At 40.3% G+C, this 18,501-nt stretch overlaps 1 protein-coding gene across 2 annotated transcripts in view; it reads right to left on the bottom strand.

The window, feature by feature from the left end:
• Nucleotides 1-12,240: 12,240 nt before the first annotated feature.
• The window catches only part of LOC147463155 (uncharacterized), a 145,055-nt gene continuing 138,794 nt past the window's right edge, over nucleotides 12,241-18,501 (bottom strand). For both annotated transcript variants that reach the window (XM_086487493.1, XM_086487485.1), the window contains exon 21: nucleotides 12,241-12,559. In XM_086487493.1, coding sequence (XP_086343619.1) covers nucleotides 12,515-12,559 — 45 coding nt within the window. In that variant the 3' untranslated portion in view covers nucleotides 12,241-12,514. The remainder of the gene's footprint in view (nucleotides 12,560-18,501) is intronic.

The raw sequence follows: 18,501 nt of genomic DNA, 5'->3' as shown, positions 1-18,501 counted from the left end.
AATGTTCTCTCTCTCCCTCCCTCACTCAAATCTCTCTCTCTCTCTCTCTCTCTCTCTCTCTCTCTCTCTCTCTCTCTCTCTCTCTCTCTCTCTCTCTCGATTTGTGCTCCCACTAATGTCAGATCCATGGGGTATGGCTACCCAACAAGCTTCGTATGTGTGTTACACAAACAATTAGCACTTTCTTCTCTCGATGTCTATCTGATTCAATGCACACACACACACACACACGCACACACACACACACACACACTTACTGAAGCCTGCTCTTCTCCTTGCACTTATCTCACTAGCCCTTGCTTAGAAACTCATATGATTTTAACGTTGCCATTGCAAATATCTAAAAACAAGATGCTTGCTAGAAAAATCTTTGTTTCAAGGGTCTTATTGTGCAAGAGTGTGTGTGTATGTGTGTGTGTGAGTGCGTGTGCGTATACACAACCATAACCCCTAAAGAAATCTTGTGTTACCTGTAGGTTGAAGAAAAGTTTGGCTTGGAAATTGATTCAACACTGTCCATTTTGAGCTCATGTGTGTGTGTATGTGTGCGCGTGCGCGCGTGCATGCCCATACATACACAATCCCCTTCTAAATAGTGTTGCTTGCTTAATCTACCACTTGCTATTGAAAAAGATTCTCATTGTCAATTATCTCATCACTACCTTGTGTTTTCTACCATGAGCTTCCCACATTACCTATCAATTTGCAAAATTAAATCTACTACTGTAATATTTTGTGGATGTCTCCCTATGAGCCTTGTGAAAACCTCAATGATGCCTTGCCCTCCAATGCCTTGGCTTCTTTGCATGTAGCCTTGAGCCTTATATTGAGGCTCTACAACCACCCCCCCCCCCCCCCCCCCTACTGCCACCGTGTTGCTTCTCATATATGCTCGTGATGGACTACTTGAATAATTCCTTACCTACATAGCTTTAGTTGAGCTTTAAGTGCCTCAACCTTACTCTATAGTTTCTATAGAAGACTTTGAGCTCCATTTTTTGCTCCAAACTTATCTAGCATCTCTCCCTTCAAACTTATGCAAACATTTTGCCCTTTCAGAGCCTGATGTGCATGCACTTAATGTTTGAGCCGTTCTCTTTGCCTCCTCCCACTCTATTAAGGATCAAGCTCCAAGAGCTCCCTATCCGATCCAATCTGAGATCTATGGGTGTCGAGTTTGAGCTCCCCCAATCTCAAGGAATCATCATTGTGAAGCTTTTGAAATCCATCGTCCTCCCCCCTCGGCCAAGTCGTAGCTATGATACTAGTTGCAGTGTGCAATGTGTGCATGTGTAGAGCAAGAAGGGAAAGAGGAGAGAGGACATAGGGAGTGGGTGGAGCAACCTCTTAGTAGAAGGTTATGAGAGTGCTCCTTATTGCTTGTATATGTACAATGAATAAGGAGAAGAATGGGTGGATAAATACAATGTAAGGTCTAGGGTAAGGCACATCACCTCTACATGAAACACAGATTTGGTATTGAGAGATAGTCTACACAGCTATCTAGGAAGACACACTTGGATGAAATGCGGTACACATTTCACTATGGAAGTCTTACATTTATTATTCACTCTTCTATGAGGCTATCGTGGAGGTGCATCTTTATGATGTGAATTGAGCTAGTAGTCAATCTGATTGACCTACTAGCCAATTTACATTTTTCTTTGGGAGTGCTTATATCACATGGACTAGCAAGAAGCAATCCATGGTTCCTTTGTTGAGTACAGGGGTGATGAATTAGTAGTGTGTGCAAGGTAGCATCATAAGAGATTCTACTTAGAGAGTGTTGAGAGATAAATCTTTAGTGTGTGAGAGAACACGTGACAATACTCTAGGAGTGCTGGAGATTGCAAAGTATGTGTTGACCACTCATGTGAAAAGAAACTTGCCACATGTACAAGCTGATGTGGAGGCTTGAGATATAGTGTCCTCACTCGCTCATTTTATAGTGCATGTGTGGCATATGCAATCAAGCTAAAATTTTGAGTGCATCACATTCTCTCTCTCTCTCTCTCTCTCTCTCTCTCTCTCTCTCTCTCTCTCTCTCTCTCTCTCTCTCTCTCTCTCTCTCTCTCTGCCTGCCATGGCATATCTTATATACTATAACCCACCTTGATTATGCTTAATAATCTTCTGTGTGCACAATGGATAATCCCACAATTTGTGGTTCTCTAAACATTGTATTAGAGCCGGTGTGGGCACTTAGCATGTTGCTAGCTATCTACAAAGGAAGTGTGATTTTGTTTCAATATTATTATGTTTATGTAATTTGATTAAGGAAACAAAATTTTCGCTCTCTATTATGATTAGAATTACATTTATAAGAGGGATCTAGAGCTACTTTCATGGCATTGGTTAAATATCTGTAACAAGAAATCTCAATAGAAGCCACAATGCATCAAGGGGAGATGCAATGAAGTCATTATCATGGAAAAAAAGTTGCCAATAAGGAAATTTGTGAAGATTAGATGGTAACTCACCTTTAATTTGTGTTTGATCATGGAAGATTCTCACGGTAAAGGTTTATTATGTGATGGAATCATGGCACCCATGGCTCTTGTCATTATGCAAGGAGTGTGTGTACATGCATGCTTGTTGGATGTGACAATTCATTAAAAAATTTATACATGAATAATGGGCGTAATATACATTGACCCATGTTATTTAATTGTGTTATTTGATGACATGTCAGCTTTTAAATCTTCATATATGTACTTATATATCGATTGATAGCTTATCTATTGATATAAAAATATGACAAAACTAGAATCTTTTGCCTCTAGAGCACAACTCACCTTCACAAAAATTACAAGGTTAACCTCAAGCAATGCAAGGTAGAGAAACAATAACATAAAATGTTTTATGTTTTTTGTGAAAAAATTACTACTTTTGGTGCCTTGAAAGTATTAAGAGTAGTAATTTAATGTCTAGCTGTGAGCTTACATATGTTAAAAATAGAAATTCTATTTTTAATATACATAAAATAATGATATATTATGATGAAATTTTGATCATAATCTATCTCTGTTGAAGCTATATATAGCTCAATCTATCTTTGTTGGAGCTATATATAGCTCACTATTCATATTGTGGCCGCCAATCTTGAGTCTCATGTATCTCTATTTTGAGGACTTTTTTATTATTGAAGTATCCTTTTAATTTATTTTTTGGGAACTTTCTCATCCTCTTTGAGCATTCATCAAGCATCATTTTCTTGTTTATTATTAGCAAAGTACGACCGTCACACCTCTCAATTTGTCCTCAATTGCAATCTTGATTGTATATGGTGTGCAAATTTTGTGATCTTCTCTTATACGTCTTCTCGCAATTGGATATGTCTACAACTATTCTCATCAATGTTTTGCCTTCTAGCCAACCTTCTAATCCTCCTTTTCAAGGACAAGGATTTTCCAGTTGAAAAATGAACATGTTGTTAATTATTAAAGGCAGTGAACTCTCGGATGTTGTTCTTGGATATCATGTATGTCCGTCACAACTTGTTAATCCGGATCATGAAAACATTCTTATCACTAAAGGACCTATGTTTCAAGAGTGGCATCTTGCGTATATGGGTTGGTAGTGGTGTGATAAAGCAACTAGTCAATACATTCTTTCGACTCATAGTGATCCTCTTTTGCTTGATGTGTATGCCCTTTCTACTTTCCATGACATATGAAAGTATTTTATTGCAAAATTTTAGAAGAAACCTATCACAAAAATACTTTAAGAATCCACATGTTTTTAGAATGGAGTCAAAGATGAAAAATGACAGCAAGCAATGGATGAAGAGATGGCTACACTTGATGCAAATAGAACATGGGAATTGGTGCCATTAACAAAAGGTAAAATGGTAATTGGATGTAAGTGGTTTACAAAATAAAGCATAATGTTGATGGCAATGTGAGTAGGTACAAGGCAAGGCTTCTAGACAACAATTATGCACAAACTTATGGGATTGATTATGAGGAGACATTCAGCCCCCTAGCCAATTTGGCTACTGTTCGTGTGTTTATTGTAGTGGCTGCCGCATTAAAATGGGTGTTGAAGCAAATGGATGTACATAATGCTTTTCGGAATGGAGACTTGGAGGAAGTTGTGTATATGGAGCAGCCACAAGGCTATGCAAACATGAGGCTACATGACCTCGTATGCAGGTTAAAGAAAGAATTGTATGGGCTGAAGCAAGCACCTAGAGCTTGGTATGAGAGGATTGTGACATTCATTATTTCATTGGGCTTGGAAATTTTTATTGCAAATCATTGATTGTATGTGCACAAGAATGAGATGGGAATTGTGGTGATATGCATTTATGTGGATGACGCGCAAGAATGTCTGATGCAGATCACTCATTGTATGTGTACAAGAATGAGGCAAGAATTGTGGTGATATGCATTTATCTGGACGATGTAACTATTGGAGGTGATAATATGGTTGAAGTAGAGGGCATACATGCTCTCCTTATGATAGAATTTGAGATGAAAGACTTGAGAGACTTGTGGTATTTCTTGGCCATTGAAATTATTTTCACAGAAAAGAGTATATGGTTGTCACAAAGGCAATATGGTTTGGACATGTTGAAAAAGTATGGTATGGCTGATTGTAAGCCAATATTGCAATGTCCTTAGATCAAAATTTGAATATGGGCAATGATGTAGGTCAAGTGCTTGAGAATGCTACCATGTACAGGAAGATTTGGGCAATTTGATCTACTTAGCTATCTCACATCCATATTTGAGCTACACAGTTGGATTAGTGAACCTTAGTTTATGCAATATCCTAGGATACTACACTTGGATCGGTGATGTACACTTTGCGCTGTGAGTACTACTTTGGATTATGCACTCTTTTATAGGGCCGATGTGGAGTTGCAACTCTATGGCTACACAGATGCAGATTGGACCGATAGTACATACGCTCGTAGATCTACCAATGGCTTCATATTTTCATTTGGGAGTGTTGCTAGCACATGTGGAAACTGTGAGAAGGGAAAAAATAAAGAGAGCATCCATGCCATCTTGCAACTGAGAACGAGAGAGAGAGAGAGAGAGAGAGAGAGAGAGAGAGAGAGAGAGGCTAGTGGAGGAGGAGGCTTGAGCAATGCTATAGATAAGAAGGGTAAGCTCATTATGGGCATCAAGCAAGAGGAGGTTGTCATGGATTTCCGAGGGTGAAGGATCCAACAACTCTCTCCTCCTAGCCTTTGAGATTCAAATTCATCAATGACACGGCCCCCTGATTGGAGCAGCACCTTCTTTTCAGCTCTCTAAACTATTGGCCAAAAATTATCTACTTGATTGCCATCTTTAGTATATTAGGGAAATTTTGGACTCTCAAATGGGCCCTATAAGGACTTTGACTTTCTCCCTCTTGTCCAAAACGGGTGCACAGTAAATTTTTTACAAATGAAATCAAAACTTGTCAAAACTTTTGGATTTACTTATCGACATCTATCCATTGTTATATAGCATGCCATCAGATTCCTTATATTCTAGAAGATTCCATTTTTTGATGTGACCCGTCTTATAAATGGAATCTCTCCCCACATTTCAACTTTATTGGGGAGGCCATAGCTTCTACAAATCAACTCCCAATTTGTTGCAGTTTGGGGATTTAGAACTTACTTTCTAAAATCTTTCCAATGATTTGTTGGTTGATAGGGTTTTGACAAAGCGTTTTTGAACTTCATTGGGTTACCCACTTTGGACAAGAGAGGCTAAGTCAAACCTCATTTAGAGCCTCTTTAGGAGTCCACATTTTCCCTAATGTTCAAAGGACTCTTGCCATTGAGCTTGACCTCTAAAGCTTCCAATTGGATGCGCCTTGAAGGTATTTTTATCCCTGCATGGACATTATATATGTAGCCGATCATAGGATTGTCCAAGTCTCATATGCATTGGCTAAGGAAAACATGGAATACATCAACGTCTTCAAATATAAAAAAGCATGTTTCAAGTGTTGTGACTCAGTCTTCTCTTGTGAAATAATAGCTGCATTATGACCAACAATACGGCGTTCTGATGTTGAGAGTATTCAATTAAAGATATGCAGGTTTGGTCAAAATCCAGACCTTCCTTGTTAGAAACAACGGTAACAATGTTGTCATAGAAAGAATCCTTTGCCGTATCAAGAAGAAGTGTAATCAGTTGCTTTTGTGAGACAGGCTCACCAATAAAAACATGACATGTGAGAGACGGAGGTCTCATTCATGCTAACAATGGAGACTCTATAAGATTTCTCTCACGATTTCTTGGCATCCATATAGCACATATGTGTGACGTTTTAGAGTTTGCACACATGAATCGTGAGAGACAGAGGTCTTATTCATGCGATACCTGCATTGTTGGCATTGTGGTCACAGAATGCACATTAAGCGTCATTGTTTTTTACGTATGAGGTAGTGGTAGCAATATGTACAAGATGCAGATGTGGTTTTGACACATGCTAGAGCAGTGGTTTCATATACCAGTGACAGTGATGTCATATTCACCTTTAGTGTTCCTCTTGCTTACATGTCTTCAGGTGGTGGAGTTGCTTGATGATTGCCTCTTTCTCAAACTCATCCATGACCTACACAACGTCCTCTTCCTCTTCCTCTATTGTTGAAAAAGACCTTTTCAAAATTGTTTCCACCCTACGTAGAGGAGTCTTCCTCAAGTTCCTTTCTTCCACAATCAGTAAGGATAACAGATTTTTTAATAAGGGAATGTTCTATTAAAGATCGATGCCAATTTTGAAGTGTTTGTATTCTCCATCCAAACCTCACAGACTGAATTCTACTTTATCAGCATCATCGACTGTTAACACCAATCGATGCAAGTGACTCACATATGTTCTTTATCTTCAGCGAATAGTCATTGATGGAGAGGTTTTTTTTCTATGCAGTATTCAACTCAGTCTTCAACTGCATCTTCCTTACCTTTGTCTGGTCACATCCAATGACAGTAAAGTTTCCCAAGCCTCCTTATGGTCGAATTGATGAAGTGGTCGAATGGTATCCCGCTTTGTTGCCGTTTTGGCATGTTTCTAGTTGAGCTTTTGCTTCAATTTTTTGTCAGTTTATAAGGGAGACTCTGTTAGATATCTCCCAAGATTTATTACCATGGTTTTGGTTTCTTGGTATCCATATAGCAAGTATGCGTGATGTTTTCGAGTTTGCAAACATGACATGTGAGAGACGGAGGTCTCATTCAGGATTTATTGGCATCCATTAGATTCTATAAGATTTCTCTCAGGATTTCTTGGCATCCATATAGCACGTATGTGTGACGTTTTAGAGTTTGCACACATGAATCGTGAGAGACAGAGGTCTTATTCATGCGATACCTGCATTGTTGGCATTGTGGTCACACAATGCACATTAAGCGTCATTGTTTTTGACGTATGAGGTAGTGGTAGCAATATGTACAAGATGCAGATGTGGTTTTGACACATGCTAGAGCAGTGGCTTCATATACCAGTGACGGTGATTTCATATTCACCTTTAGTCTTCCTCTTGCTTGCATGTCTTCAGGTGGTGGCACTTCTCTTCCTTGATTGCTAGATGAGGATAGTTCTCCACATTGTACCACATCGTGAGTGGTTTAGCACTTTCTCTAGTGGGATATTTGGTCATTTGTAGTTGGTCGATGGTTGAATGTTTTGATGTCGGAAATGCAAGAGATGTTTGTGTCATTCACAAGTGGTGCATCATATATACTTTGATATGTGCGCTATCTTCCTCAGCTAACATAAAGTTTGATCTTAGTGAGACAGTTAGCAGATTATGGGTGTCAAAGACTACTTAGAGATAGACTTTTTCATATTCATTTTGCTAGGGGAGCCCCGAGTGGCTTGGTCTACTCTATGCATGTACCTGACGTACAAGACGGCATAGTCTCGATTTTGTTGTTGACATGTATTGAGCGAGACAAGACATCTCTCCTTCATAAGTAATCTCCAAGATGCTTTTAGCTGTGCAAGACACATCAATAGACTCTGTAAAGATAGAGATAGAGCGACAGAGCTCTTGTGAGACATACTAGGTGATATCAAATTTTGTGCATACCAAAGGTAGAGCAGGCATGCTCCCTAGAGATAATTGTAGAGATGGCAAACATGGAGTCCTTTGATATGCTCATGCTAGAGGCTGATAAGTTGATGCCAGGACACATAGTTCCACCTATGGATGAGAGGAATGTAGACATCCCAGTATTGGCAATGACATATCCATACATGATTAGTATTTTTGATGATATAGTGCATGGAGATAGTAATAAGGAGGCTAGTACATTCAAGTTTGTATAGATTTTGTCAACGTTCGAGCGTCTCATGTACAACCTACTAGTATCAAGGCCTGACTTGGCAACTATAAATGGGAGCATTTTCAACCAGGATTGTCAGTCGTACGATGGCAGATACTAGCATGTTGCATTGTTGACCTATGTAAACCATGCACAACTATCTGCAGGATTTGCATATAATAGATACGCATACTTGTCTATCACTAGAGCAAGTATGGTTGCGTATAGATCGAGTGAGTGAGCCAATGGACGTAGGTTGAGACAGTCTCACCTATTTTCTTGTACATACTAATAGTTTAGCTACTAGTAGGACCCACTTGTTGGCACATTCACCTTTAAGTGGGAGGTTGTTGGGGTTAAAACTAAATATGCCTTCGCGACGAGGCAGACATCCGGTGTTCGCCGATCCATTGACCTCACTAACCCACTTACCTTATTGTTTATATAGATAAAGCAATAAGGAGTGAGTGTTATTTGAGGCCACCCTGCTACATTCACACACACACACACACACACACACACACACACACACACACACACACACACACTCATCCGTGCACGCGCACGCACACCTCACACTTCAGACTAGCAAATCTTGATAACTTCATGATTCCAATTTATAGCTCAATTTTACACTGGAACTTTGTAGTCCTAGCCCCACTCTCAAGGACAACATATTATGTAAATAAGGTACCTTTGTGGAGAGTGACAAGATTGAGGGTAGAAGCTAGTTAAATAAACATGATATTTTAATCAAAGCAAGAATGTTTTCTAGATTTATAAAAATCCTCTCACTAAGAAAAGAATGGATCTAAGAGGGCCTCTTTATTTGAAAGTAAGGGAGTCAAACCTTCAGTCTTCCAGTTACATGGTGTTGTTTTTGCTAATTTTGTTTGTATATAAGCTTGTACTTTGTCGCATTTTAGGCTATCTTAGGATTTTTTATTTGTTTTAGGGTTTCGACGTATTGAAATAGGCTTGTAGGTGATGTATTCGGTTTTTGTGTGCTACATTAGGGTTTTCAAGTGTTGATTAAGGATCTGCAGGTGTTGATTTTTGGGTTGTAGGTACTATATATGTTGGCTTTGTAGGTGTTAAAGAATGTTTTTCAAGTGTTGTCAAGTGTTATTTTAGGGTTTGTAAGTGACAAATTAGGGTTTACAACTATTGATTGACTTTTGTGAATTTTTAGAGAGGGAGAGAGAGACAGATTTTGCTACAATGACTTTGAGATTTGGATGCAAACTATATATCTCGAATACAGTTTGACCCCAGGGGTTTGACATGATGGGGCAAGATGTAGATGTAGGTGGTGACGAGGATTGTGAACCAAAAAGATTGTCGCATTAAGCAAGCGAGCATTACACTCCAATCTTTGTCAATGAGTCAAGATGCAAAAAGTTAGGAGCACAAGCAAACCACACTAAAGAAGACCCATGGATGTTGCACTTGAGAATATGTATTGTCTTGTCTTTATTGAAAATGCTAAAGGTCAGCTAGAAGAAGAATGGGAATCTCTTGTTGGAGTTTGCTTATTCCTTGCTATAAGACTACGCTAAAATCCATGCTTTGGAAGTTGATCAATGTAAAGAAGATGATGTCCTACAACCTTCTATTGTTATAAAATAGGCCCTTCGTGAATTTGTAGACTATAGTAATAAGACTTGCATCCACTTCTTTATAGGGAGGCTACCTCTTGTCTTCTCATACGGTGGTGGCTTGATAATCTTCTTTATGAAGATCATGTGGAAGAAATGTTTTACAGCCCCAAGGAATTTCTTGAAGTGAATTTGCAAAATGTGCTAGCGCATGAGCGACACATGCCCATTTTCTATTAGGGAGAAAATGGTGCATACGATTGCATGACGTCCTTTGACCAAATTTTGAAGCAATCCTCAAGCAAGAATGTTTAACATGGGTAGAGCAAACATTTGCCTTGCTATGTATTGGCACCTATTATATCCAACTATGAAATGTTTGGTCAAGTGCTTGTGCTGCCTAGCACACGAACAGGAACAAGAATAGATTACGTATGCTTTGGGACAATTCCAACATGAGGCATAATTGGTTCACCTCATTGCCCCACATGTTGACCTCGAATGTATTTGAAACTTAAGTCGGGTGCTTTTGCTAGTCATTGCTTTAGGTGTGGTGAGTTGGGTCATTCTATGACAAAATGTAAACAAACTGATGTTCACAATCATGGGCATGTATCAACTCAAAATGTTTTTTTGTTGCAACAAGTCCCTGCTCACAATGATCTTCACGTGAATATACAAGGAGATCGACAACCAAGCAATCAATTTCATGTGTCAATAACACCCAATGACAAGGGCAAATAGCCTTTATGATGAGAAGAGGATGATCAATGGCAAGACGTAGCCTCCGACAATAGCCGCAAGCCAAATGCTAGTCATGCCTTAGAGACCAAGCATCCTCGTGCATATACACAGCACTTCTTGCAACATCGGCCTCCTCAAACTTCAAATTGGCTTATGACACAATAAGGACAAGATAGTCAATCTCACTCTCATATGTTGAGACATGATTCAATTCGTTTTAAGTAGCCTTCTACTACATTGGAATTCGACATGAAAGGATAAAGTGGTTACATCGCATGATAGCACATGCAAGCATGCACACGCCCGCGCACGCGCACACACACACACACACACACACACACACACACAGAGAGAGAGAGAGAGAGAGAGAGAGAGAGAGAGAGAGAGAGAGAGAGAGATTTTAGGGAGGGTGATTTTCTTTAACGAGCATCACTTGGCCTAGAGAATGTTTTTCAAGTAGGCGTGGAACATATATACTCCAGCTCCTAAAGTCACTCTTTTTTAATCAAAGAGCTAACATATGCTCGAGGAAACAATGTTTGAGATAAATAGTTGGAGTATATAAATTTCTCTTGAAGATAAAGGTTCAAGAAGAAGAAGAAAGGAACACTCTGAATAGACCTCAAAGGTCCGAGTGACAAGTGTTGAACTCAAGGCTAGTTTCCACAACTACAGTTCCTTCGTGATTGAGAGACTTCCCACAGATAAGTGAATGGTGTCTATTACATGATTCAATGCAGAAGAAGAGAGACAAGAATGATGAAAATGATGAAGCTCAAGGGGGTCGACAGGCGCTATAGAGTATAAACTAAGGCGATGGAGAATAACGCAAGGTAACCCAGCCCTCTTAACACTCCGGTAGTGAAAATGATTTGCTAGAAGACTATGTAGGCAAAGAGAATTCAGCTGCATCAAATGATCATAGAGCTTGACATCAATTTTACTGCCAAGTGTTGCACCGACGAACGTAATTCTGACACATTAAAGAGAGATTACCCTGAAATTTGTCAAAATTCCCAAAATACCCTGCAAGTTTCAAATTTCCCCAGATACCTCTTCTATTTGACTAAGACTTTCCAAAACGCTCTTCAATTTTATCAAAACTCCAAATATACCGTTCAATAATTCCGCAAACATCTCTAGAGGCATTATGTTCTGCAACTCCTTATCGACACGTTGGTTCTCCATCATTAGATAACATTAGGAGTACAAATTGTGATCATAATGTGGGCTCTCGGAATCAAATAGGTCATTATTTGTAGACACAAATGACAATATTTGTCAGCTAAGTGGTGAAAATGTTCGTCTAAGACGCTTAAAGATAGATCTCTATTCTCAAAAAGTGTAAGGTAAATGAATATTGGAGCAATCCATCAAATTTTGGTTCTTTAGGTATATTTTGACCTTGAGGGAATTTCCACAAAATACAGGGATATTTTGGTAATTTTTCCTGCACTAAATAATGTGGAGATAAAGGCATGTCATTAAAGAAAATGTCGGCTGCAATGTCTCATCAAGGCAAAAAGAAAATATTTTTTGACCTCAAAGTTATCTGCCTTACGCATTAACGTTCTAACATTCCATTACAATTCTTTCTGAACCAAAAATTCAACACAAAAAACACCAACCACCAAAATATAATCATTTGCCTCTGGGCAGTTGAATTCTCGCTTTCTATTCAAGATACAACGGTTCCATTTATTTGAACTGATTAATACAAGAAATGATCAAAAAAAATGTCAGGACACTTTCCACTCTCATATATAAAATACAAGGAAACCGATGCCATTCTTATCTGTACAATATGACTGAGCACAAGGTCAGTATAATTTACTCATTGCACCAATTACATCAAGCTGAAGCTATAAAAGCCAACCTTCACAATACCGCATCTTATTTCAACCACAGCCTTTTCTTTCCTCTTTTCCGCTCTATTGCCTGCATCAAAGAAAAAAAAAGAGGCTTGTTAGGACCCACTCTTCAAAATTGGCAATGAGAAAAGAAATCTGGATATATTATAATGTATATGCATGCAAGAAGGGGGTGGCGGGAAGGGGGGGGGACACTACTAGAGCTGTAAAAGGTGGTATCAAGCTAGAATGTGATTAAAAGCTACACTCAATTAGAGTATGGTGCTCAAACTCTAGAACTTGCAAGGGCATAGTGTGCAAACACGAGGAAGAGAGAGAGAGAGAGAGAGAGAGAGAGAGATTGCTAAAACCAACCAACTTGGCAATGAATTAGATGATTATTACAATTGGGGCTAGGGGTCCTTATACACCCCTCAACTAAATTGCCCGACCCAATTCTCATGTCAAATAAGTTTGAAAATACCTAAATGACAAAATAAATAAAAAGGATCCAATGGGACGTTTATTTGAGATGCATAACTTCTCACACCCTCTATGCAGCTCATAAGCTACAATGGACACCCCAGTAGAACGTCTACTACCAGATACACCTCAGATTTGAAACCGCCAACTTGTCACCATAATGAAGATGCCACATTGAGCACCAACCACCTCAAAGAAATTTAAACTAAAAACTACACTAGGTCCAAGAATCCCCACTCGTGAATTGTAAATACATCACATCCAAGATTCTTGAAGATAATGAATTTTCGAACACACGCTGTCCATAATCCCGCCAACAACAATGAATTGTCTGCAACACATCTATAGTGTTTTATATTTGTCATATTGGTTTCTCCCCAGATGCAATGCACTATGAACTCCAACACATAACGATGACGTGAGTCCAAATCAAGTAAAGCACCAGTTGCCCCACTCTACCACTTACATGCCTTTGTCTAGCTCAAGCATATTACGGCATCTACAACTAAAACTACAAGGCTATCAGTGTAGTCAGTACCACACCGGCAAACTCGGTTGAGTCCTTGACTACTTGGGGAAATCATTTACATTGTTGTCCTCATCAAGCTTGCTTTGCCTTTCTCCTTGTAAGAGCTCTTGCCTTTTCTTTCGATGTACAAGAGCTCTTGCCTTTTCTTTCAATGTACAATCCTGAGACAAATGACCATGCTTTCCAGAATTGTAACAACACTCCAAGATTTCTTTTTAGTTTTCGATGTAAGAGGTGCCGATTCATCACTTTTCGAAACTTGAACCTTGCTTTGGGAGAGTAAGACGGCTTCTTCCTCTATGAGAAAAGAACTGAGATCATCAAAATCTAGCTTTTCCCTCATGATCTACAAGCATAATGCCTTTGCCACCATTTTGTACACTTCAGCAACTTCGCAAGTACCAAGGCAGCTAACTGAGTACACTAGTCAATGCACTTTCCATAGCTGAGAGTTGATCATGAATGATCTTTGCATTCATCAAAAATGACTGCACGGAAGTTTGGGCTTCAAACTTGATGGAAAATAAGTGTCCAAGGAAGGTGGCCCCTTGCATCGTAGAGTCTCGATCAAATGTCTGTGAGCTTTGACCACATCTATCTGACAGTCCTATACTGCAAGAGAGATTTCCTTTGTGTCTAAACATTGGCAAACATGGTCTTTGCATTACTCACATCACAATCACTGCATGACTGAAGAAACTCGTCATGCGGAAGGTGAGTCCATCTATTGTTTCAAGACTGCACCGATCTTCTCTCATCCGTCAACGACATCCCATAAGCCTTTGCGTAGAAACCACAGCCGCATGATCAATTTCCAATGAGCATAGTTGCCTCCAACACCTTTGTCGTTAGCATTTGAACACGGGGAAGCCATCTTGCGGAAGGAAATTTCGAGATCAAGGAAAAATTGAAGTGTCTATCCACTTGGAAATAACCTTCTTCCACTTCTCTTCATACTCCTACTCCAACTAACCGTGCTTGCCGATTCTAAAGCCGCGAACTCCTCTTCTCCTTTCTGCATGTCTTCCACGATCAAGGGCCAGCTTGCTCTAATACCACGTCAAACTAGACAATGTGAAAGCGTAGAGATAGAGAGAGAATGTGTGAGAGAGAGGGAGATGAAATGAAATGTTAATATTTAACGTCTTCAAAAGGCCAAAATGACCTATGAGACCAAAAAGTTACAACGCGGTGAATCTGATACAATGTCTGAGTACCAAAAATAAAAAGAAAAGGTATTGAAATGGAATTGTATACGATATGGGCAGGGGAGGGGTGAAAGTAGTGAATGAGGGCTAATACAACACATTGTGGGTGTGGGTGTGTGTGTGTGTGTGTGTGATATAATGGGTAAGAGCTCATACAAAGGTCGGTACAAGATGAGCAGGGTGTACAATCCTCGAAAGAGCTAAATCACAGAAGATCCATCATCGGTCACTGGCGGATCTCATCAATCTCCTCCATGGTCAGTAGTCTAACCAGGCATCGTGCATGTCAGGGCAAAGTGACCCGAATCCTCTAATAATGCAGGCTCTATCGATGCTGTGTAGTCCTCCGCAATCGTGGGCGTCTGGATCTCCCTAGCTCAGTGGCTCGATCGCTCAATGTGCCTCTGGTGTAAGGAGAATGTGAGCTTTGTTGTGGTAGTTGCTCCTCTGACTACCCAGTGTCTGCTCTAGAGAAGTCTATGATCCGTCTCTAAGACTGGCTAGCCTCTCCTCTCATCGGGCTCTCTCTGTAACTGCAGCGTAGCTCGAGCAAAAACAGTCCCAAACATCTATGGTTCTCATACCCCGTGACTCTAGAGAGTGGTCCAAAGCCCTGGTCCAAATCCCTGGTCCAAATCCCTCTCTAAACAGGTAGTGAAAGCGGCCTCGTATCTCATAGTAAACTGGCCAGTGGCATGTGTAGTGCAACTCTGTCTGCTCTAAAGAAGTCTATGATCCGTCTCTGAGACAGGCTAGCCTCTCCTCTCATTAGGCTCTCTCTATATCTACGGCGTAGCTCGAGCAAAAACAGTCCCAAACATCTGTGGTCCTCATACCCCATGACTCTAGAGAGTGGTCCAAAGCCCTCTCTGAACAAGTAGTGAAAGCAGCCTCTTATCTCATAGTAAACTAGGCACTGGCATGTGTAGTGCAACTCTGTCTCAGGTTCTATGTGACATAGGGGGCATGTCCTGGCCTTTGTTGTTACTCTGCTGTATCTACCAGTCTCGACCCGTAGCTGGTGTGAAGATGTGCATATCTGGCCAATAGCGCATCGCATCCCGAGAGATAAGTGGGTTGTCCATGTATCTGAGCCTCGTCACAAAATCATCCTCAATAAGCTGGAGAAGATGCTCTCTATAGAAATCCATCTTCGTGCCCAGCTTTCATGCCGGTTGTATCCAAGTCCTCCTCATATCTAGCTGAGTCAGGTCCTGGCGGATGACCTTGGTGATCTCGAACTGTGTAAGAGTCAGAGAGGGTGCATCCAATGAGTACTGGAAGGGGGGCAGGGCAATCTGTCCATGTTGAACCCATGTACATGAAACCATGATGTCATCTCCCCATATCAGCATGATGTATCTCCCTGCATAGCTAACTATCAAGAGGACTCAGGTGCTAGGCGGGCATATATATCTCTAGGGAGCAAAATCGATGTATAAAAGAGACTGATCTGGTGAGTGCCTCAACCACTAGTGGAGGGGCAGCTAGATCTACTTGAATAATGTCATGCGGTCCTGAAGCCTTGGCTCTAATAAGCCGCGAGATCATAGAGATCAGAGGCTTCTCCATGCCTCTCCATCCATCAGTGCGACCTGACCTCCCATGATGGTCCAATGAACGCCCCCATATCTGAACTCCATAGAGCAAGGAAGCCACCAGAGTATCGAAAAGCCAGAGCTTCGTCCGAGACTCCTGAAACTGAATCTGTAAACACATCCTCTCCAATCCACCGAATGCTGCATAGGCTCTGGACAATCTGGTCTTTGCTGAGAGAGAGAACCAACCAACATGGCAATGTATTAGAGGATTATTACAATGGGGGCTAGAGGTCCTTATATATCCCTCAACGAAATTTTCCAACCCGGTTCTCATGTCAAATAAGTTTAAAAATACCTAAAATAAAAAAATAAATAAATAGGATCACATTGGGTACTCACTTGAGAGGCAAAACTTTAACATAATGGTGCTAAGACTTTGGTGGAGGCCCATCACCTAATAAAATAACCTCATCTTTGTCCTTGAGTGCACAATATCTTCCTCCAAATATGCAAAAGGGTAGTCTCTATCTATACAATCTCATTATGTAGTACAACATCTGCTTCATGTATAAGTTCATCAATTGCAATCTTCGCATGCCATGGGTACCCATTACAATTACAACACTATATTCGCAATCAAGACTCGGTCTCATTGATCATGTGGTCCTATATGTAGGATGTGGGTGACTCCTCATGAGGTGGTTTCACATCATGGGATGGCTTCGTGAGTTCCTTATTCCGAGCCTCACATACTTTGCCATAAGCATTTTGTAGCTCAAGGGTGTAGTCTTCATATAATAAACATCTCATGCATTTAAGATTGATCCAACTCCTATCACGAATAATCTTACGTTTGGTTTCATCACCCATAGTGCATGCAATGGGTCTTTCTCCTAATCATGCATCATATTCAGGATATACCAAGGTGTGTTTCATAGAAGGTCTCCATAGCACTTGCAAGAGATGGAAGAATTTCGCTTTTTTATGAATGAAAATACTGGTGGAAAGTCTTTCACACTTTGAATTCTTTGGCATCTACATTGTTTACATCTTTTTCGTGAGTCATAGTATGCATTATAGGTAAGTTTGACACCACATTCCGACTACATATTTCAGCCAATGGCTTAACTGTACATTCATTTTTCACACCACTTACGTCACATCTCATTGTGTCAATGCTATTCTCTTTCACTATATAGTAATGCTCAACTTGCTCATTCATTCTTTGAGCCCATCCATATCCACAACAGCCCATCTATATTTTTTAACTTCAGCCTCAAGTTGCATCAAGCGTGCATTTTGTCTATGAAGCCTCTTCTTGAGATTCTCATTCTTTACAACAAGAGTTCTTAGAGCTCCATCTCTATTGCAATTACACGCAAATCTTCATGCAAAGACGAGGAGAAAACCTAAACTAAGAAAACTATTGGTGCTTAGAAAATACTTGTAAAAAAGGGTCTCTACGTCGGGGAGAGATTTATTAACATCTACTAAAGGGCGAAGTTGGCCTACGAGACAGATCAGTGCACATAAGTGGGTCTTTTGACTATCCTCAAAAAAGGGACAAAGGTACAAAATAAAATCTACAACCTGACTTCAAATAGAAAAGAATATATTTGAGGACATGAGTGAAGCGGGGAAGGAGCTCAAAACTATGAGGTTTAAAAGTGTCTATGCTCAAGCAAGACCATCATGATATGCATGCACCTATCTAGCTCATCCAACATCAACGTGGTGGGTGTAAAATATCATGCATGGATGGTTAGGTGGGAACGAGTCCACAGAGGAATAGCACTCAAACTGAGAATACTTGATCCACTCTCTCTTCTCTAACCTGCTAACGGCACGCCCATATCTCTTGGATCTCCCTCTAGCGGGCACTTGGGGCATCATATCCTTCCACTAGTGCTCGCATGTGGGATCAGGGTGGTCTCGTACGGTCCTGTACGTTTTGTACACGTACGATGATATGCGGTACTAAACGAACTAAAAAAAATTATGATGTACGATGACATTATGTACGTTCAAAATTAAAAAAACAAATAATACTTAAGCCTAAGGCTTAGGCCTTAAAGAAACTTGACATTTGTACAGATTACAATTATGAGAGCTTGAGAGGGAGAGACCCAAGGGAGAGAAGATGGAGAGCTTGTCACTTGAGACTCGAGAGCTTCAATGGGAGCTTGAGGGGGAGAGACCCAAGGGAGAGAAGATGGAGAGCTTGAGCCTTGTCACTTGAGAGCTTCAATGGGAGCACATGGATGATGAG

This window comes from Adiantum capillus-veneris, chromosome 2, assembly GCF_014529385.1.
Source record: "Adiantum capillus-veneris isolate H3 chromosome 2, ASM1452938v2, whole genome shotgun sequence".
Lineage (NCBI taxonomy): Eukaryota > Viridiplantae > Streptophyta > Polypodiopsida > Polypodiales > Pteridaceae > Adiantum > Adiantum capillus-veneris.
This window is presented reverse-complemented; position numbering and strand designations above follow the sequence as displayed.